Source organism: Lissotriton helveticus, chromosome 5_1 (assembly GCF_964261635.1).
Source record: "Lissotriton helveticus chromosome 5_1, aLisHel1.1, whole genome shotgun sequence".
In the NCBI taxonomy this organism is placed as follows: Eukaryota; Metazoa; Chordata; class Amphibia; order Caudata; family Salamandridae; genus Lissotriton; species Lissotriton helveticus.
This window is the reverse complement of record NC_136065.1, coordinates 1159393737-1159408251: the sequence shown is the minus strand read 5'-3', so window position 1 is coordinate 1159408251 and position 14515 is coordinate 1159393737. Positions and strand designations below refer to the sequence as shown.

At 43.0% G+C, this 14515-nt stretch overlaps 1 protein-coding gene across 2 annotated transcripts in view; it reads right to left on the bottom strand.

Moving 5' to 3' along the window:
- VTI1A (vesicle transport through interaction with t-SNAREs 1A) overlaps nt 1-14515 on the bottom strand; it is a 1126058-nt gene that overhangs the window by 789806 nt on the left and 321737 nt on the right. For both annotated transcript variants that reach the window (XM_078643783.1, XM_078643784.1), the window contains exon 5: nt 9148-9232. In XM_078643783.1, coding sequence (XP_078499909.1) covers nt 9148-9232 — 85 coding nt within the window. The remainder of the gene's footprint in view (nt 1-9147; nt 9233-14515) is intronic.

Below are 14515 nucleotides of genomic sequence, written 5' to 3'. Positions count from 1 at the left end.
CCTTTTTTCCCCAAAGTGAAGGGCTCCATCACCAGGGTGGGAGTAGGACACACATTTGCTATCAGGCCCACGTTTGCAAATCCGGGCACTTTTGAACTTATAAAGTACACAGTGTTTTGCAATTTATGGGCGACTGCATGCATTTGTGCTTTTGGGACAATGTTTGTGGTAATATCAGGGAATTCAACAGTAAAAACCTACACACCGGTCCATAAATCAGGCCCCCACTAGCCCCAAAAAATGACATGCACACCTACCTGACAGACCAGCTATTCTAACTCTGCCAGATTGACCTATCTGCCAGTCCGACCCTGTCCATCGTGGAAAGTAAGGATCGAACAGTCCTACAATCCTTGTGGGAACGTACCTTGGAGTATGGACCAGTTAACCAGAGGCTTACAAAACAGCTTAATTCACATCAAGCTATTGTGAGTCGAATTAGATCTTAACTGAAGCCACTGGCTCCATTTACTATTTGTATGCTCTTTAAGGAGACTGATTACAATTCCAAGGTAGTTGCTATGGAACATAGGATAAGAAACAAAAAAGATTCTGGTAAAATGACACGAGGTATTTATTACCAATCAAGGCAACATAAATAATGCCAGCTTAGTAGGACTATCTAAAAAACACAGGTAGAAAATCTGAAATCCGTTTTTAAGATGTATGGGTTTAAAATATAAACAAAACGAAGTGATGTGATGTGATGTGATGTGATGTGAGATGGGACTTATATAGCGCGCTACCACTCCAAGGAGTATCTTGGCGCTTGGATTCCAGAAAATAACAGGTAGTGGATGAAAAAATCTACCTGTATAAGAAGCACATCATATGAGTCCCATGCATTCGGAGTTGGAGAGGGAGTAGATCCATGTTTTTAGGGACTTTCTGAATTTTTGTTCAGTAGTGGATTGACGCAGGAAAGAGGGAAGTTTGTTCCAAGCTTTCGCGCCAATGACTGCAATGGATTTTCCTCCTCTAGTAGACATTTTGAACCTGGGGACAAGGAGTAAATTGGCTGTGGAGGACCTGAGTGATCTTGACGGATGGTATTGTTTAAAGTGTTTGCGCAAGTACAGTGGGCCGTGGTGGTGAAAGGCTCTGTAAGTAATGGTGAGAACTTAAAAAAGTATGCGCTTGTGTATAGGGAGCCAATGTAATATATCCAGAGCTGTAGAGGCCGAAGATTTCCTAGGCAGTCTGAGGACCAGTCTGGCAGCAGCATGTTGGACCATTTGGAGTTTATGCAGGGCTGATTTATTAAGTCCTGCATAAAGACTATTACAATAGTCCAGCCTAGATGTTATTAAGGCAACAGCTACTGTACGTCTGGCGCTCAGGGGAAGAAGATCAACATTTTTTCTAAGACTCCTTATGATGCCGAAGCATACCCCTGCTACTTCCTTGGCTTGTTGGTTAAAAGTCAGAGTGTTGTCGAACTTTATGCCTAGGTTTCGGGCAGCATTGATAGTGTTAGGGGGAGGCTTCTGCCTGTTCAGGCCACCAGTCTTGTAGTGAGAAGGAATTATTGGGTCCGAAAGGAATGATTTCAGTTTTGGACGAGTTACACTTCAAATGGTTGTGCGACATCCATTTAGAGGTTGCTGACAGACATTCTTTTAGTGTTTGTTCTGCGTTAGATTGATTTTTGTCAAGGGTCAGAGCAAGCTGAGTGTCGTCAGCGTAGGCGACAGTACTAATGTTAAAGGAGGAAATTAGGTTTAGTAGGGGAACCATATACAGGTTAAATAAGGTAGGGCTTAAGCTAGAGCCCTGCGGAACCCCTGTTTTAATATTTTTTTCTTCTGAAGAAAAATCGCCTAGCTTTATGATTTGGTGCCTGTGTGCTAGATAGTTTTTAAACCATTCGAACACGGTTCCTGCTATGCCTGCATTGGTAAGGCGATGTAAAAGGATAGCGTGGGATACCGTGTCGAAAGCTGCCGAGAGATCTAGTAGGATCAGGACAGCATGTTTGCCCTGATCCAGGGCAGCACGGATGGTTTCAGTGGAGGACAGGAGTGCAGATTCAGTGGAATGTAAAATTTGCTATGATTAGTTTTTTAAAACGTATATATCATTTGTAAATACAGGTATTTCCGAGTCAGTTAACTCAACAGGTAATCCTAGAAAGGGTGACTGACATGAACTTATTATTGCTTTTATATCAATTGCAGAAAGAGACTGTCCTCCCAAAGTAGGCATCCATCCCACAACAGTTACAATGTTTACGTGGCTACTGCTTGTAGGAAACGGCGCCATAATACACTGACCATTCAATACCTAGACATAACTTTTACGGTTATTCATGTATTTGCTCACTCTGTGATAGCAATGAGCCGATTTGCCAGGACTTACAGCACTAGAAAGAAAGGAGGCAACAAGATGTTGCATCCCGTTACCTTTCTTCATCAGGATTCTACTGAACAGCTAAAAGAGATAAGGCCCATTCTTTAATAACTAGGGGTGCCATTTCCAATCTCGGGTCACTAATGAACACATACTGTAGAGTCAATTTGCTTGACTGTCCAATATGGACAGCGAAATGTCTAAGATGTACAGTTGGACATCCTTAGGCCCATAACTTACTACTACACAAGGAGACAAAAATCACAAACTGCAATGCAAAGGGTGGACGGGTTGATTGCTTTACAATCTGGCAAGCTCAAGAATTTCAAATGTAATAGCATAGTATTACCTTTAAGGGGTGGAGAAAGGTTGCAGATACTTTGGCATGATAGTTACTACAGCCAAAGTAGGGTTCTTTTAAGATAATCTTGCAGTGCACCTAGAAAGGTTCAAGTGCTCATTACTGGGATACACTTCCCTTGTCCATGCGGGGTAAGGCAAGTCTCTAAAAGTTGATTTTGTGGCCACGTCATTTTATGCCCTAATAAATTCCCCATAAGTGTGTTATAAATGTCTAATTTAACAAATACACTGTGCTTTGTAGTTTATTGTGGAATTCAAAAGTCCCCAGAATTTGACAGCTTGGAATATAACTTAGTAGAGATTTTGCCTTACCTTACAGGATATTACTAGGAAACTCAATTGGTTATAATGAACTTGAGGGCTTATTCACCAATAGAGGAATTGCAAATCTGGCTGGACCCTACTGGTGTCGGTGAAGTAGACACACCATCATTATGTGTATGCAGGTGGGTCCATGGAAAGTATGCAGTTGGTGCTAGACCCACTGTCTTGGCAGTCGGGTACAAGAATTGTTGGCAGTGAGGGACAAATAATTAGAAATACTCCATTCCAATTGAGAAGAATGCTGAAAGTGTTGGGATTGAAGGATTGTTATTCACAAGACCTCATCGGGCTCTCTAAGGTGGGCTTTCAGACATTTGATGTGCAGAACATGTTGAGAATTCTTGTGCTGGGATTGAGCACAGGCCAGGTTCATACCTTGTTAGAACAAAGAGTTCTAATGGAAGAGCTGATAGATAAGGGCACTTCCACAATCTAATGGCACCCTGTATGGAATATGAGGGATCGAATGGACACCTGGAGATAGAAAAGAGCAAACAATGTTAGCCCATTTGATGACCCAGATTGGGAGGAGGAGGTTGCTCGCCCTGGAGAGGTAGCTATCCAGTTCACTTTACGATTAATAAAACTCAGAATATTATAAAAGGTTTATCACTAAAGATCCTAAGCAATTTCTAATGGATTTGTTAGAGAGCCTACATATGTTAGATGTGGGCTTCAGGAAGATCCACCTTATTTCTCGATCCGAGATCACACTATTTTACATAGGATTTAAGAGGGTATCCATACTAACCTGGTGGTGGTTCTTAGTATGCAATGGGACCTTTTTCCACCTCTGGCCATAAATTGAATGCTGGGGGATGTAGACTTGCCAAAATACAGTAATATAATGCACACTATAAATCTGATACTGGCGAAAAAAGACCCTGCGTGTTGTTTAAATCTTGAACAATGAATTAAAAAAGTTTTCCAAAATGAAAAAATAAGTCATTTTAAAATAGAATTTTGCAAGGGCACAATAAGCAAAACAACATTTTGACAAAACAGACTAAGGGCCTCATTACGATGTCGGTCGGAAAGCATTCCAACCGACTCCTTGTCGGAATCGTTTCTCACTGACTCGGGTTCGGGGAGCTGACCCACCAACCGATTGCGATGTATCCGAACACCGTTCGGTCGGACTCCCATTAACTTCAATGGGAGCCTGTGTTGCGACCGACAACACAGGCTCGCATTGCAAAAAGGAGTGGTTGCGGAAAACCTTGCACCCAGTCCAAATGCCGTTCGGTGCCTTTCCGACCGACATCGTAATGAAGCCCATTGTTGATTTCCGCATCGGTTACAGAAAAAACAACAAATACATTTAGACATTTAATCCAAACTAAATAAGAGGATATGTTTAGCATCCTTAAAGGCACTGGTAACCTCTGTGATAAAACAAGATCCTTAAATTTCAGGAGTGCAGACAACCAATGCACTTCACCTACAAAATGACAAACCTGCAAAGATGTAAGTGCTGTAAAATATCTAAGAACCAATTTTGAGAGTACAGGTTAGATTGTGAAAATCAACCGTATACAGGCTAAGCAATAACTGGGGGCCAGGGAGGATTTTAACACGAGGGTTTGTGGTAACACTGATCCCTCCTTATGTGGCCTTGAGACCTCGAAGGGAGAGGGATGTATACATTTCCAGCATACATCTTTTGGGGAGGACTTGAACAGATTGCTGACTTCTAGACGCCTGTGTTTTTCTGAAGAATTTAATCCCCTTGGTGACCCTCAACTCAATACTAATTATTGTTCCGCGTAAGGGTAGTGAGATTGACTGATTTTTAGTGTCACAGGATCTAGCTAAGCTAATACTTGACCATTATGTCTCCATTTCATGCATTAGCGACCACAACCCACTCACTTTAGTGTTGGACCTTACATTGACGGTGGGAGAAGGGACAGCAGGAGAACCTGGCCCCATCTTACTCACAAAGCGGGTTTTTATGGATAACATGGGAGTGTGTGTATTGGGACATCTGTTTGAGTAAGCTGCTCTGTGAGATCAGTGAGGCATTCTCAATACTTACCTGGGAGGAGGGGTCACCATAAAACATCTTTAGTGCTTTTAGATCTGTTTATTCTACAGTGGACAAGGGGTTGAGGCAGTCTAAAGTTTCAAAGAAACCTCCATCTAGAGGCTGGTTCAATTATGCCTGCACTATGGCTCACAAGAAACTGAAACCAGCCCTTTCTACTAGACTGGGTTGGACAAATGACAGTGAATGCAAGAAGAAGCTATAAATCTATCTTGGAAGCTAGGAAATCTCTCCTGCGGAAATAATCTTTGGAAGAGCTGGTAAAAACCTCTATCTTGAAGGACTCATTACTGTTCTGGAAGGTGTTGAATCAGCCTTTCTTTTACGAGTATGAGAAACCATCCATGAAGACAGTTATTCCAGTGAACGCATCGGCTGCTCAATACAATAGTATATGTAATCCTGACAATAGAATCCCTACGCAAGAGGATGAAGAGATAGTTTATGGTAATCCAGAGCTATATTCCAATTTTGCTGACTATATAGAAGTCAAGGACGTAATCATTGCACTTAGACCCAGATAGTGTCCCCCTAGATCTTTTCAAAGATAATATTGCAATGTGGGCCCCAATTTTGACAAATGTTTTTAAAGCATCCACATCATGGGGGAGCTTATACACACATGGAATACACACATGGAAGGAAGCGGATGTGGTCCCCATCTTTAAGAAAGAGGACTTCCATGATTCCCACTCCTACCAACCTATATCCCTTTTAGATAGTTCCCCCAAGACCCTTGGTAGGATTTTAACAAGTAAACTGGAGGATTGGCTGGGGGAAACTCCTTCCTTATCTAAAGTCCAATACAGGTTTCGGGCCAGGCTGGGGAGAGTTGAGCAATACTTAAATCTCAAGCTGGTCATTGGCTAATATGTCATGGCAAGGAGAGATTCCATCACCTAGCATTTATGGACCTCTCTTTGGCCTTTGAGACAGTCAATATATCTAAGCTTTGGCGGATACAGGCAAAGATGGGAATTGACCCAGTGATAATTGGCTTGTTGCAAAGGATGCACTGGGATTGTATGATTAGAGTCAAGTTCAGTACGGAGGGTAATCTCTCTTCTGAACTTAAATACTCGATGGTAGTGAGACAGGGGTGCGTGATGGCACCCTTATTGTTTCTCATTTACATCAATGACATTGAACTGAGCCTGCGCAAAGCAGGGAAAGATTTCCCCCATTGTAAAGTCTAGGGCCCTTCCCATTTTATTGTACGCCGATTACGAGGTACTTATTTCAAGAACTGCAACCGGTATGCAATGTCTTTTAGACTCCTTTTATAGTTTTATGGGGGTGCTCGATTTACGAACCAATCTCAGTAAAACCTTTGCCATGAGTATTGGTCCAAAAAATGTTGAAAGCCGAACATTTTATCTGGGTGGTACGGAAATTCAATAAGATGTTCTGGAAGATTGGCTCTACATGAACCATGCTTCGGCGATCCCCTGGATCAACAATGTTAAAGTGGAGTTTATGGACTTTGGTCTTGCAGACCTGTATTCCAACGTGAGAGATATTAAACCAACTATGATGGCCATAATAAAAGAGGGTTTTGGGGAAATTCAGCGTAGGCTACACCAAGTGAATTTTGACAATTAAGCAGTAGTGTCAACTCTAGCAATATTAAAACTTCGCTGGGTTGTGAATTTTATTTGATCTCAAATCTTGATGCAAAAAGTAGGTTTCTGCTTACCAGGTTCTGCTTTAACCCTCTTTACCAACTAGTGGCCTTCCCCAAGCACGTCAATGGGCGCACACACTTGCCAAACTGCCTTTGTGATGGCTTAACAAAGCAAAGCACTGTGCACTTCACTTTATTTAGTCATTTATATACCCATCCCAGGAAGCACTTCCTGAGACCATTTCTCTGTTTTTCCAAGATCAGATCTCATAAAGAAGCGCTGCCTAATTTGCAAAAACTGTGTGAGCAGGATCTCTGTGTAGCAGTGCCAAATGTTATTTGTTGCGCAAATAGGATCAGAAATCTATATGGGGCTGTGTGATAAATGTTTCTGCTATATGAACCTGTGTGACCCTAATAACTGTAAATGATTTGCTTTTAATTATGTTTTTATTTATTTTATGGAGTTTTAGGATTGTAATGTTTTATTCTGTGCTATTATGGCTTGAGATTAGCCAAATTAAGATCTTGACTGACTGACTGTGCAAATACTCCCCAAACGTATTCTCAATGGATGGGGCCTACAAAGGAGACTACTTGACATTTAACTGTGGGAAACCTGGACAACAAACTCTTAAAGAGTTTCAGGATTACAAGCCTGGAGCACACCAAGCTCTGGTGGGACAGAACTTTTGAATGCTCATTCAGTCACAAACCACGGAAACAAAACATTAGTAACTTAACTATAACTATTTTAAACACACTGAACTCAACCCAACCTGATGAGTATTAACTAGAAATATTCAAACACATTATTTGTATGAATCTTAGAGATAGCAAGACTGAGAGACAGTTCCAGTCACTGATGTTAAATCCAAAAAAATGGGAGATTGATGTGTGGCAAATGTGTGTATATTCCCATACATTGTACTGTATTGGTAATTTGATATCTTGACCCTGTCATGCACCATAGTTTACTTTCCGTTCAAAGCTTAGTTGGTATTGTTAACTGCAAGACCCAGATGCCTATGTTAAAGGGCCGGACTGGCCGTAGCAGGCACTGGGCGTTTCCCAGGGTGGGGACCGGTTTTGGTTCTCGGGGGTGTTTTTGTTTCAGGGGCCGGTTTTGCAACATAGCTGCAATATCGGCCCGCTGTAACATAAGTGTTTTCTCCCCGTGCAACCCCTAAGCCCCTCTCCCCAACCGGCCCGACTCAATTGCCAGGGCCTGTTTGCTTTTCCAGTCCGGCCCTGCCTATGTTCATGCCAGAGCAAAAAACGAAAGGCAGTGGACTACTGAATTATTTGTGTTTCTATGCAAGGCTTGCATAATCCAGGCTTTCATACAAAGTCTGGCACAAACATACATGAAATACCAGGATAGTGTACAATCTATACACCCACGGAAGGGTTCTGCAAGCTATAAAAAAAAGGGTGAATTTTAGAATCTTAAAGTCAGAGCGAGGCAATTAATAAAAACCATGTTATCAGGTCGACCAAGCAGCTACCCCAACTGTTCATGTACCGTACCAGCTTTACGCTTTTTTTCCTTCGTAGTTTTATATAGCGCGAACTTGACCCGAAGGTATCAGGTATCACAGCGCTTTAGATGATCCCCAGTTGCGTTACACAAGGACACATTCATAGACGGGAAGATTAAGTGATTTGCCCAGAATCACAGGATGTTGAGCGTCATTGCCGAGACTCAAACCCGGTTCCCCAGATTTGAGATCGGCTGCAAAACTATCCCTGTACCACCCACTTTGTCATTATGGTTCTGCCTTGGTGGCTGTAACGAAGAATACATATCTCAGCGGAAAGAGTTCACTTCACAGATTAGGTCCTATAGCTCAACCCTACATAACCCTGTTTTAAGAAAAGCAAGAACCAGTATAAAGTGTTACTAAATCTTACATGGCTTTTTTTTTTTTTTTTAAAACACTGAGTGTGGTGGTGCACAAGATGTCACATAAATATAATGTTTCTGAACACTACAAACTGATACCTAGTTGTATAGCTCATGCACCAGCTAAAATGCAAAAATACAAACTTGCTGCTCACAGACAGGAATGTAAGTTTCAAGAAGGGGAAAAAAAAATAAGAGAAACTACTGGAGGCCGCGCAGTTGGCGAACAATCGTTGCAGGTGGCTAAAATGACAACGTGTAACTGCATATTAAGACAAATGTAGAAGTTACACAAAGTGTTACGTCTCGTTTCGAATGTGTACTTTCAAACCTCGGGAACTGTTTTCTGTAGATGTCACGCCTTTTAACTGGAAGAAAGAGGCGCACAAATAAGCTCCCAATTGTCTCTCCAATATGTAAACCACATCTCGGGCTGCTGTCTCCAGCGCGCCTTTGAAGTTCCTCTGAAATGTCATGCGCTGTGCAGACTGCTGTGCATAAGCAAGTCAATTTGCTCACTGGCAGAATCCTTACCGGTTTCCACTGCTATCTGGTACCCAGCCTCTAGTCTCCGCGATGACCTTTCCAGTTTCTCGGTGTTATCAAGCAGATGCGCTCTCTGAAGAAGAAAAAAACAAAAACAAAAAGCCATCAGACAGAAAAGCACCAGTGCCACCTTATTTTTGTATTTTTATGCGTTTCAATGTTAATTATTCTTTTATATTGCAGTGCAGAGAATCAATGCATGGGCCTGCTTGCAGAATAGACAACCGGAGGCCTTGCCGGGCACCCCAGGCGCGGATCAATACGTATTGGCTGCCCAATGCTTTGCATTTCTGCAAAGTGAATATTTCGCACTTGTTCCTCACAGGGTAAAGGCAATCCCTGGGTGCACGATTTGCCATTCATTACAAGGCTCAGCTCGTTACACGCGGCCCATCTGGGGGAAAAATACAACCCTGATCTCTGCTGCAAAAACAAGCAGTCCTCCCTAAAATACAGCAATTAGAATTGAAATTATTTAAATCTCTGAGGTATAAACCAGTCGTGAGGCGGAGGCAGACTTCATTATGTCTTTGCCAGATGGAACACGTAAAACCACTTAAATAAACAAAACCAAAACACGTAGAGTTCCAAGCACGAGACATATTTCTTCCGTTAAAAATACAATATTGACAATAAATCTGAGCTCCTTCTTTTCGGTGCCTTGGCTGGCCTCCAGGACAGGATCACTGGAAAGCTTTTAAGATAATTTATTTTCCAGGTACGTGCCCTGCCCTTTAAAGTTCCAATATTCCTAACTGCATATATTTCCCATTCTTACAACCTTTCAATATTTCAAGTTTTTCTTACCTGGATTTTTGTTCCGATAGGAAAACTGTACTTGTTTCACACAAGGAAACGCGTGATCTGGCCTGCTATCACAATCAAAGCCTGGCGCACCTAGGATTTTAGGGAAAGTGTTGCAGGCCAGTGTCCAAAGCAGAGTCTCTCACGTATTTGTTCTTGACCAGCAACAACAATAATAATTGTCCCAAACCCGCAAGGCGCTGCCGCCTAATCGGAGCGGCTGTCTGGTGCAGGCCTCCACCTTGCTCTAATGAGCCCCCACGGATGGGAGATGCAAGCTGTATTGACATGCACACTTAAGCTAATACACCTAGACCGGCGCCTCCAAGCTGGAGCAGCCAGGGATGCTGGCGGGAAACCTCGCAGCCGTCTTCAAAGCGGGGAAGTGATTAGTATGTTATCATTACCATTCAGAACGTGACTCCCTGCTCCCTGGCGGCACAGGTGACACGTATGGAAGGATGCGGCCTGACGACCGAGGCAGCTAAAGCCACTTCAAAGCCTCCCTTGATTTTGTGTGTGGGGAGAGAAATCATTAATACAGTGCGCTGCGATCAGTGCAGATAGGACGCAGTCTGGCACCAAGGTCGGGAGAGTCACAACATTGGTCCACTAGCAACAGAAAAAGGACTAATACGCAATGCGCATGTTTTCTCGTGATGCCAATGCACACCTGTTCACAACAGCACTCTGCTTGCATTAACAGTGGATGGGCGAACACAGCTTGTCACAAGGCGAGGAAAACGAGAATGAAGACTAATCACTGAACAGGTAGTAGACATATTCGTTATAAACCCATGAAGCTTGGGGCTCTGAGATGGCGACCCAATAGGCCCTTATGCATGATGCATGCAACTGCTAGTAGAGCAGCCGTCTGTGGAAAAGAAGCTGTACTTGGGAGTTCCTAGATGCTGAAAAGCCAGTGTGGCACCATGTATCAGAGCCCTCCACGAAAGGCATGGTGGAGCCGGACGACACTTGCTCGACATGGACAATTATTGGCTGGGTCTCCCAGATTCTCCCAAAATGCAAGACTATATGCAACATTAGATGGAGGGTCTCTCCCTCTTGATGGTGGATTTCCCCTCACACTGTTGTGCTTGGGGGATTTCAGCTGTTTGCCTTTCAATAATTAATTGTGAAATCATAACAATGCATTTCAGGCAAACAGCAAACATCACACAATGTCCACAACTGAGTTGGACAGATTCTGATGAACTTATGCATGTAGGGTAATCCGTTTGCCCTTGGGCCAATACATGATTGGCAAATTCCACTCAAATTACGTTCCACTGCAATTTTAATGGCTTCTGTCTTAAGTGGCTAATGAACCCAACATGATTTAATATTGCCTTAAAGCCACATTTACTTGAATACACTGAGTGTAAGGAAATGGCTCTTTTTACATGATCATCACAAAGTTTTGGCTGATGCTGCTGCTTTTTGACTCAGTGCAATGAGGCCTGCTAACCAGACCTTAGTGCCAGTGCTCTAACCCCTTATAAAATATATGTTGAATTGGCTAGCCCCGACTGGCATAAGCTGACTTACTTATAAGTCCCTAGTATATGGTACCAAGGGTAACCAGGAAATGCAAGTTAAAGTGTCCACCCAGAGCTTCAGCACTGATGGTGCCACTCTGTGTGTGACAAGGTAACCAAGCATTTGCAATGCAATTGGTCTCGCCTTTGGGACCTTATATGCATTTAGCTATGCACCACATTAGCCTGGGTGCTGAAACATCTACTGTTCTTTAACATGGAGGGAAAGTAAGCACCAAACTGCGTGACACACCAGGTATAGAAACACATGGAGAGAAATATTGCCTTTCGGATGAAAATGGTATAGTCCAAAGCTCTGTTTTTATTATAAAATCAGGGTCTTTGGTGGTCATATCACTGAAAATACAAGATTTGAAAAAAATATTGTTGTCTACTGGTGCTCATGGAAGACAATCCCCTCCCCTCAAGCCTCTGAGGCAACTAAGTTTTGTGACCCTCATCAACCACTCAAAATCCTTCACCAAGTCACCAACCTTCACCAAGTCAGCTTCTTCCCTCCCACGACACCAGCAAGTAAGAGGCCCGCTCCAACCAACCATCCCCCGCGAGTCTTATTTACAACTCTAGTCCCCAAGCACTGCAATCATTGCAAACAGAGAATTTTTCAACTACATTACCGGAAAATTTCGCTTTTAATTTTTCCACAAATTCATACACAAAAAGATTTAGTACCCAACTCTGACATATTTAGTCCTTGCGCATTACAGGGCTCAAGCTTCCTTAAAGGGAGTTCAGAGTCAACTAAGCTCCAACAACGACCACACTCACCTCCAGCAGCAGTAACAGTTTTTTCAAAGTCCCCACAAAAAAACGATCCAAATGATCAATTGCTAGCGGACCTGTCCTTCTTTCTTAAAAACTCTCAAAACTCACCCAATCCTAGATTAAAAACTAAGCCACACCCCGATGTCTCCACAACAAAGAGTATCTGGCCTCAATTACTCCAAACTTTCCAATTGACAGTCACTGCCTTAAACTATCATTCCGATAAATTGGACACGCAGGTTGATCTATTGAACACCTTAGCTCTGTTTACAGCAGGGATCGATAATAAGCTGGATAAACTGAACAATCTAATAATAGGAGCGCAATCATCCTCAAAATTAGTACAGTCAGTCTGCTGCTGCTCGCCCATCATTGATTCCCTCTCCTCGCTTCCAGCTTTTTTAACAAGTGTCATAAACGAATTTAAGCAGTTGAGGGAGGCCGAGTAACTGAATGTCTGGACCAGTTACCTCAAAAACCCCCAACACTCAGTTCAGAATCGGTTAACTCCCTGATCTCACCTGCAATTGGGACTCTGGTGAGTGGGGAACTAAAATCTTCCTCGAAACAGACTGACCACCCCCAAGACCCCCACCAAGACCAAGGCCCTCTATCCTCAGTGGCATTGACTCCATCATCGGCCTTAAGCCCTTAGACAGAGAGTGGGCAAACTCATACTACCGGTAACAACGTGGTAGGGTCTTCCGTTAAACTAGCTGCTGCTGCAGCACCCAACCCCGAAATACTTCCTGCTCCCTTGCCAGCCTGTACCAAGAGAGAGCGTAAACGTCAGCGCAAACAAAGAAACAAATTAAGACTAAATCCAACAGTCTATCTTCCTAAATTATTTCCACTGTTTTCAACCGCTGCCAATAAAAAAGCCTTAAGTGTCTCACAACTACCACCAACGCCAACAAGTTTCTGTCAAAGCCCCCTCATGGCCGACTTAGCCTCAAGTGCAAGTCAACAGATTTCTGCGTGTCGTCACGATCAAAATACTTTATCCGCGGAAATAGTGGCACTAGAGCCACAGCCTGGCACTGAAAAAATAAGGGGTACATCTAATGAATCAACCACAAGGAAGACGACAGTCACGATAACTCAACCCCAACTAGCTTCCCCTTCAAGTCTACCTCACCCTGAAAAATTAAACACTGGATCCAATCCCTTAAAAGTAATTTTTAATAACACATCAATTCCACTCAAAGACACTCAGACATCCAGGCAAGGTTCACAAGATCGTTCACAAGATCCTCCACAAATCCATCTGGGATCAGACTTAGGCTCCCTAATTGATAAATCCACTCTACCCAACCTAAGCCCTAGCACCAAGAGTGCCAAAAGTGGCCTACAGCACTCCAAAATACTTCTTGCTCCTGAATATAAATCAAAAGGTCGGCACGATATTCTCAACAGATCAAACATAATTAAATTAGTGAACGGTGCCCCGGGTTTTGAGGCTCTGACATCGGACGAAATTGAGTCCATTGAATTCCTTCCACCAAGAGGCCTACAACCCTCTGAGGTAACCCTGGTGTCATTTAGATCTGTTATTTGGGCACGAGCATTCTTAGCCCAAAAGGATATTTTTCAGCAATGGGGAATTAAAATCCATCCTTATTCTACCCCAGGCTATCCCACAGTGCTACTAAAGCAACCAGCCACCCCGACAAGAGTGCAATGCCCAAGGATTGGAGTTAAAAACAGGCCATACTCAATCTTAAAAAATGCCTTAGGCACAACACAACTGACTGAAAATTTATGGACTAAAGCCCCTAATCCTGAAAAAAAAACCAGATTGGGGATGGCTTCCGGCCGCCCTGTCCCGCAAAATATCAGACTGACCATTTGAAAAACATTCTGCAGACCCAAATTGCAATGACTTGGCCCAATCAAGACCCAAATCATCACCTCCTATAAATCTTCTAAACCCCCAGTCGCAGTCCTCTTTTACACTGTGTTCATGGAATATTAGTGGTCTCCATCAGAAAATGACCAATTTGGCGACGCACAACTTCACATTTGGGCACGATTTAATAGCCTTTCAGGAAACATGGGCCACCCAAAATTGGCCAGTGATAGGCTTTATTGAATACTTGAAACCTGCAATTAGAGACCGTCTTTATGGCCACCCCAAAGGTGGTCTGTCGATCTACGTCTCAAACAATTTAAAAGGCCCGATCGAGCTATTGAATTTTGATGAGTACTGGTTACTCGGAGTTAAA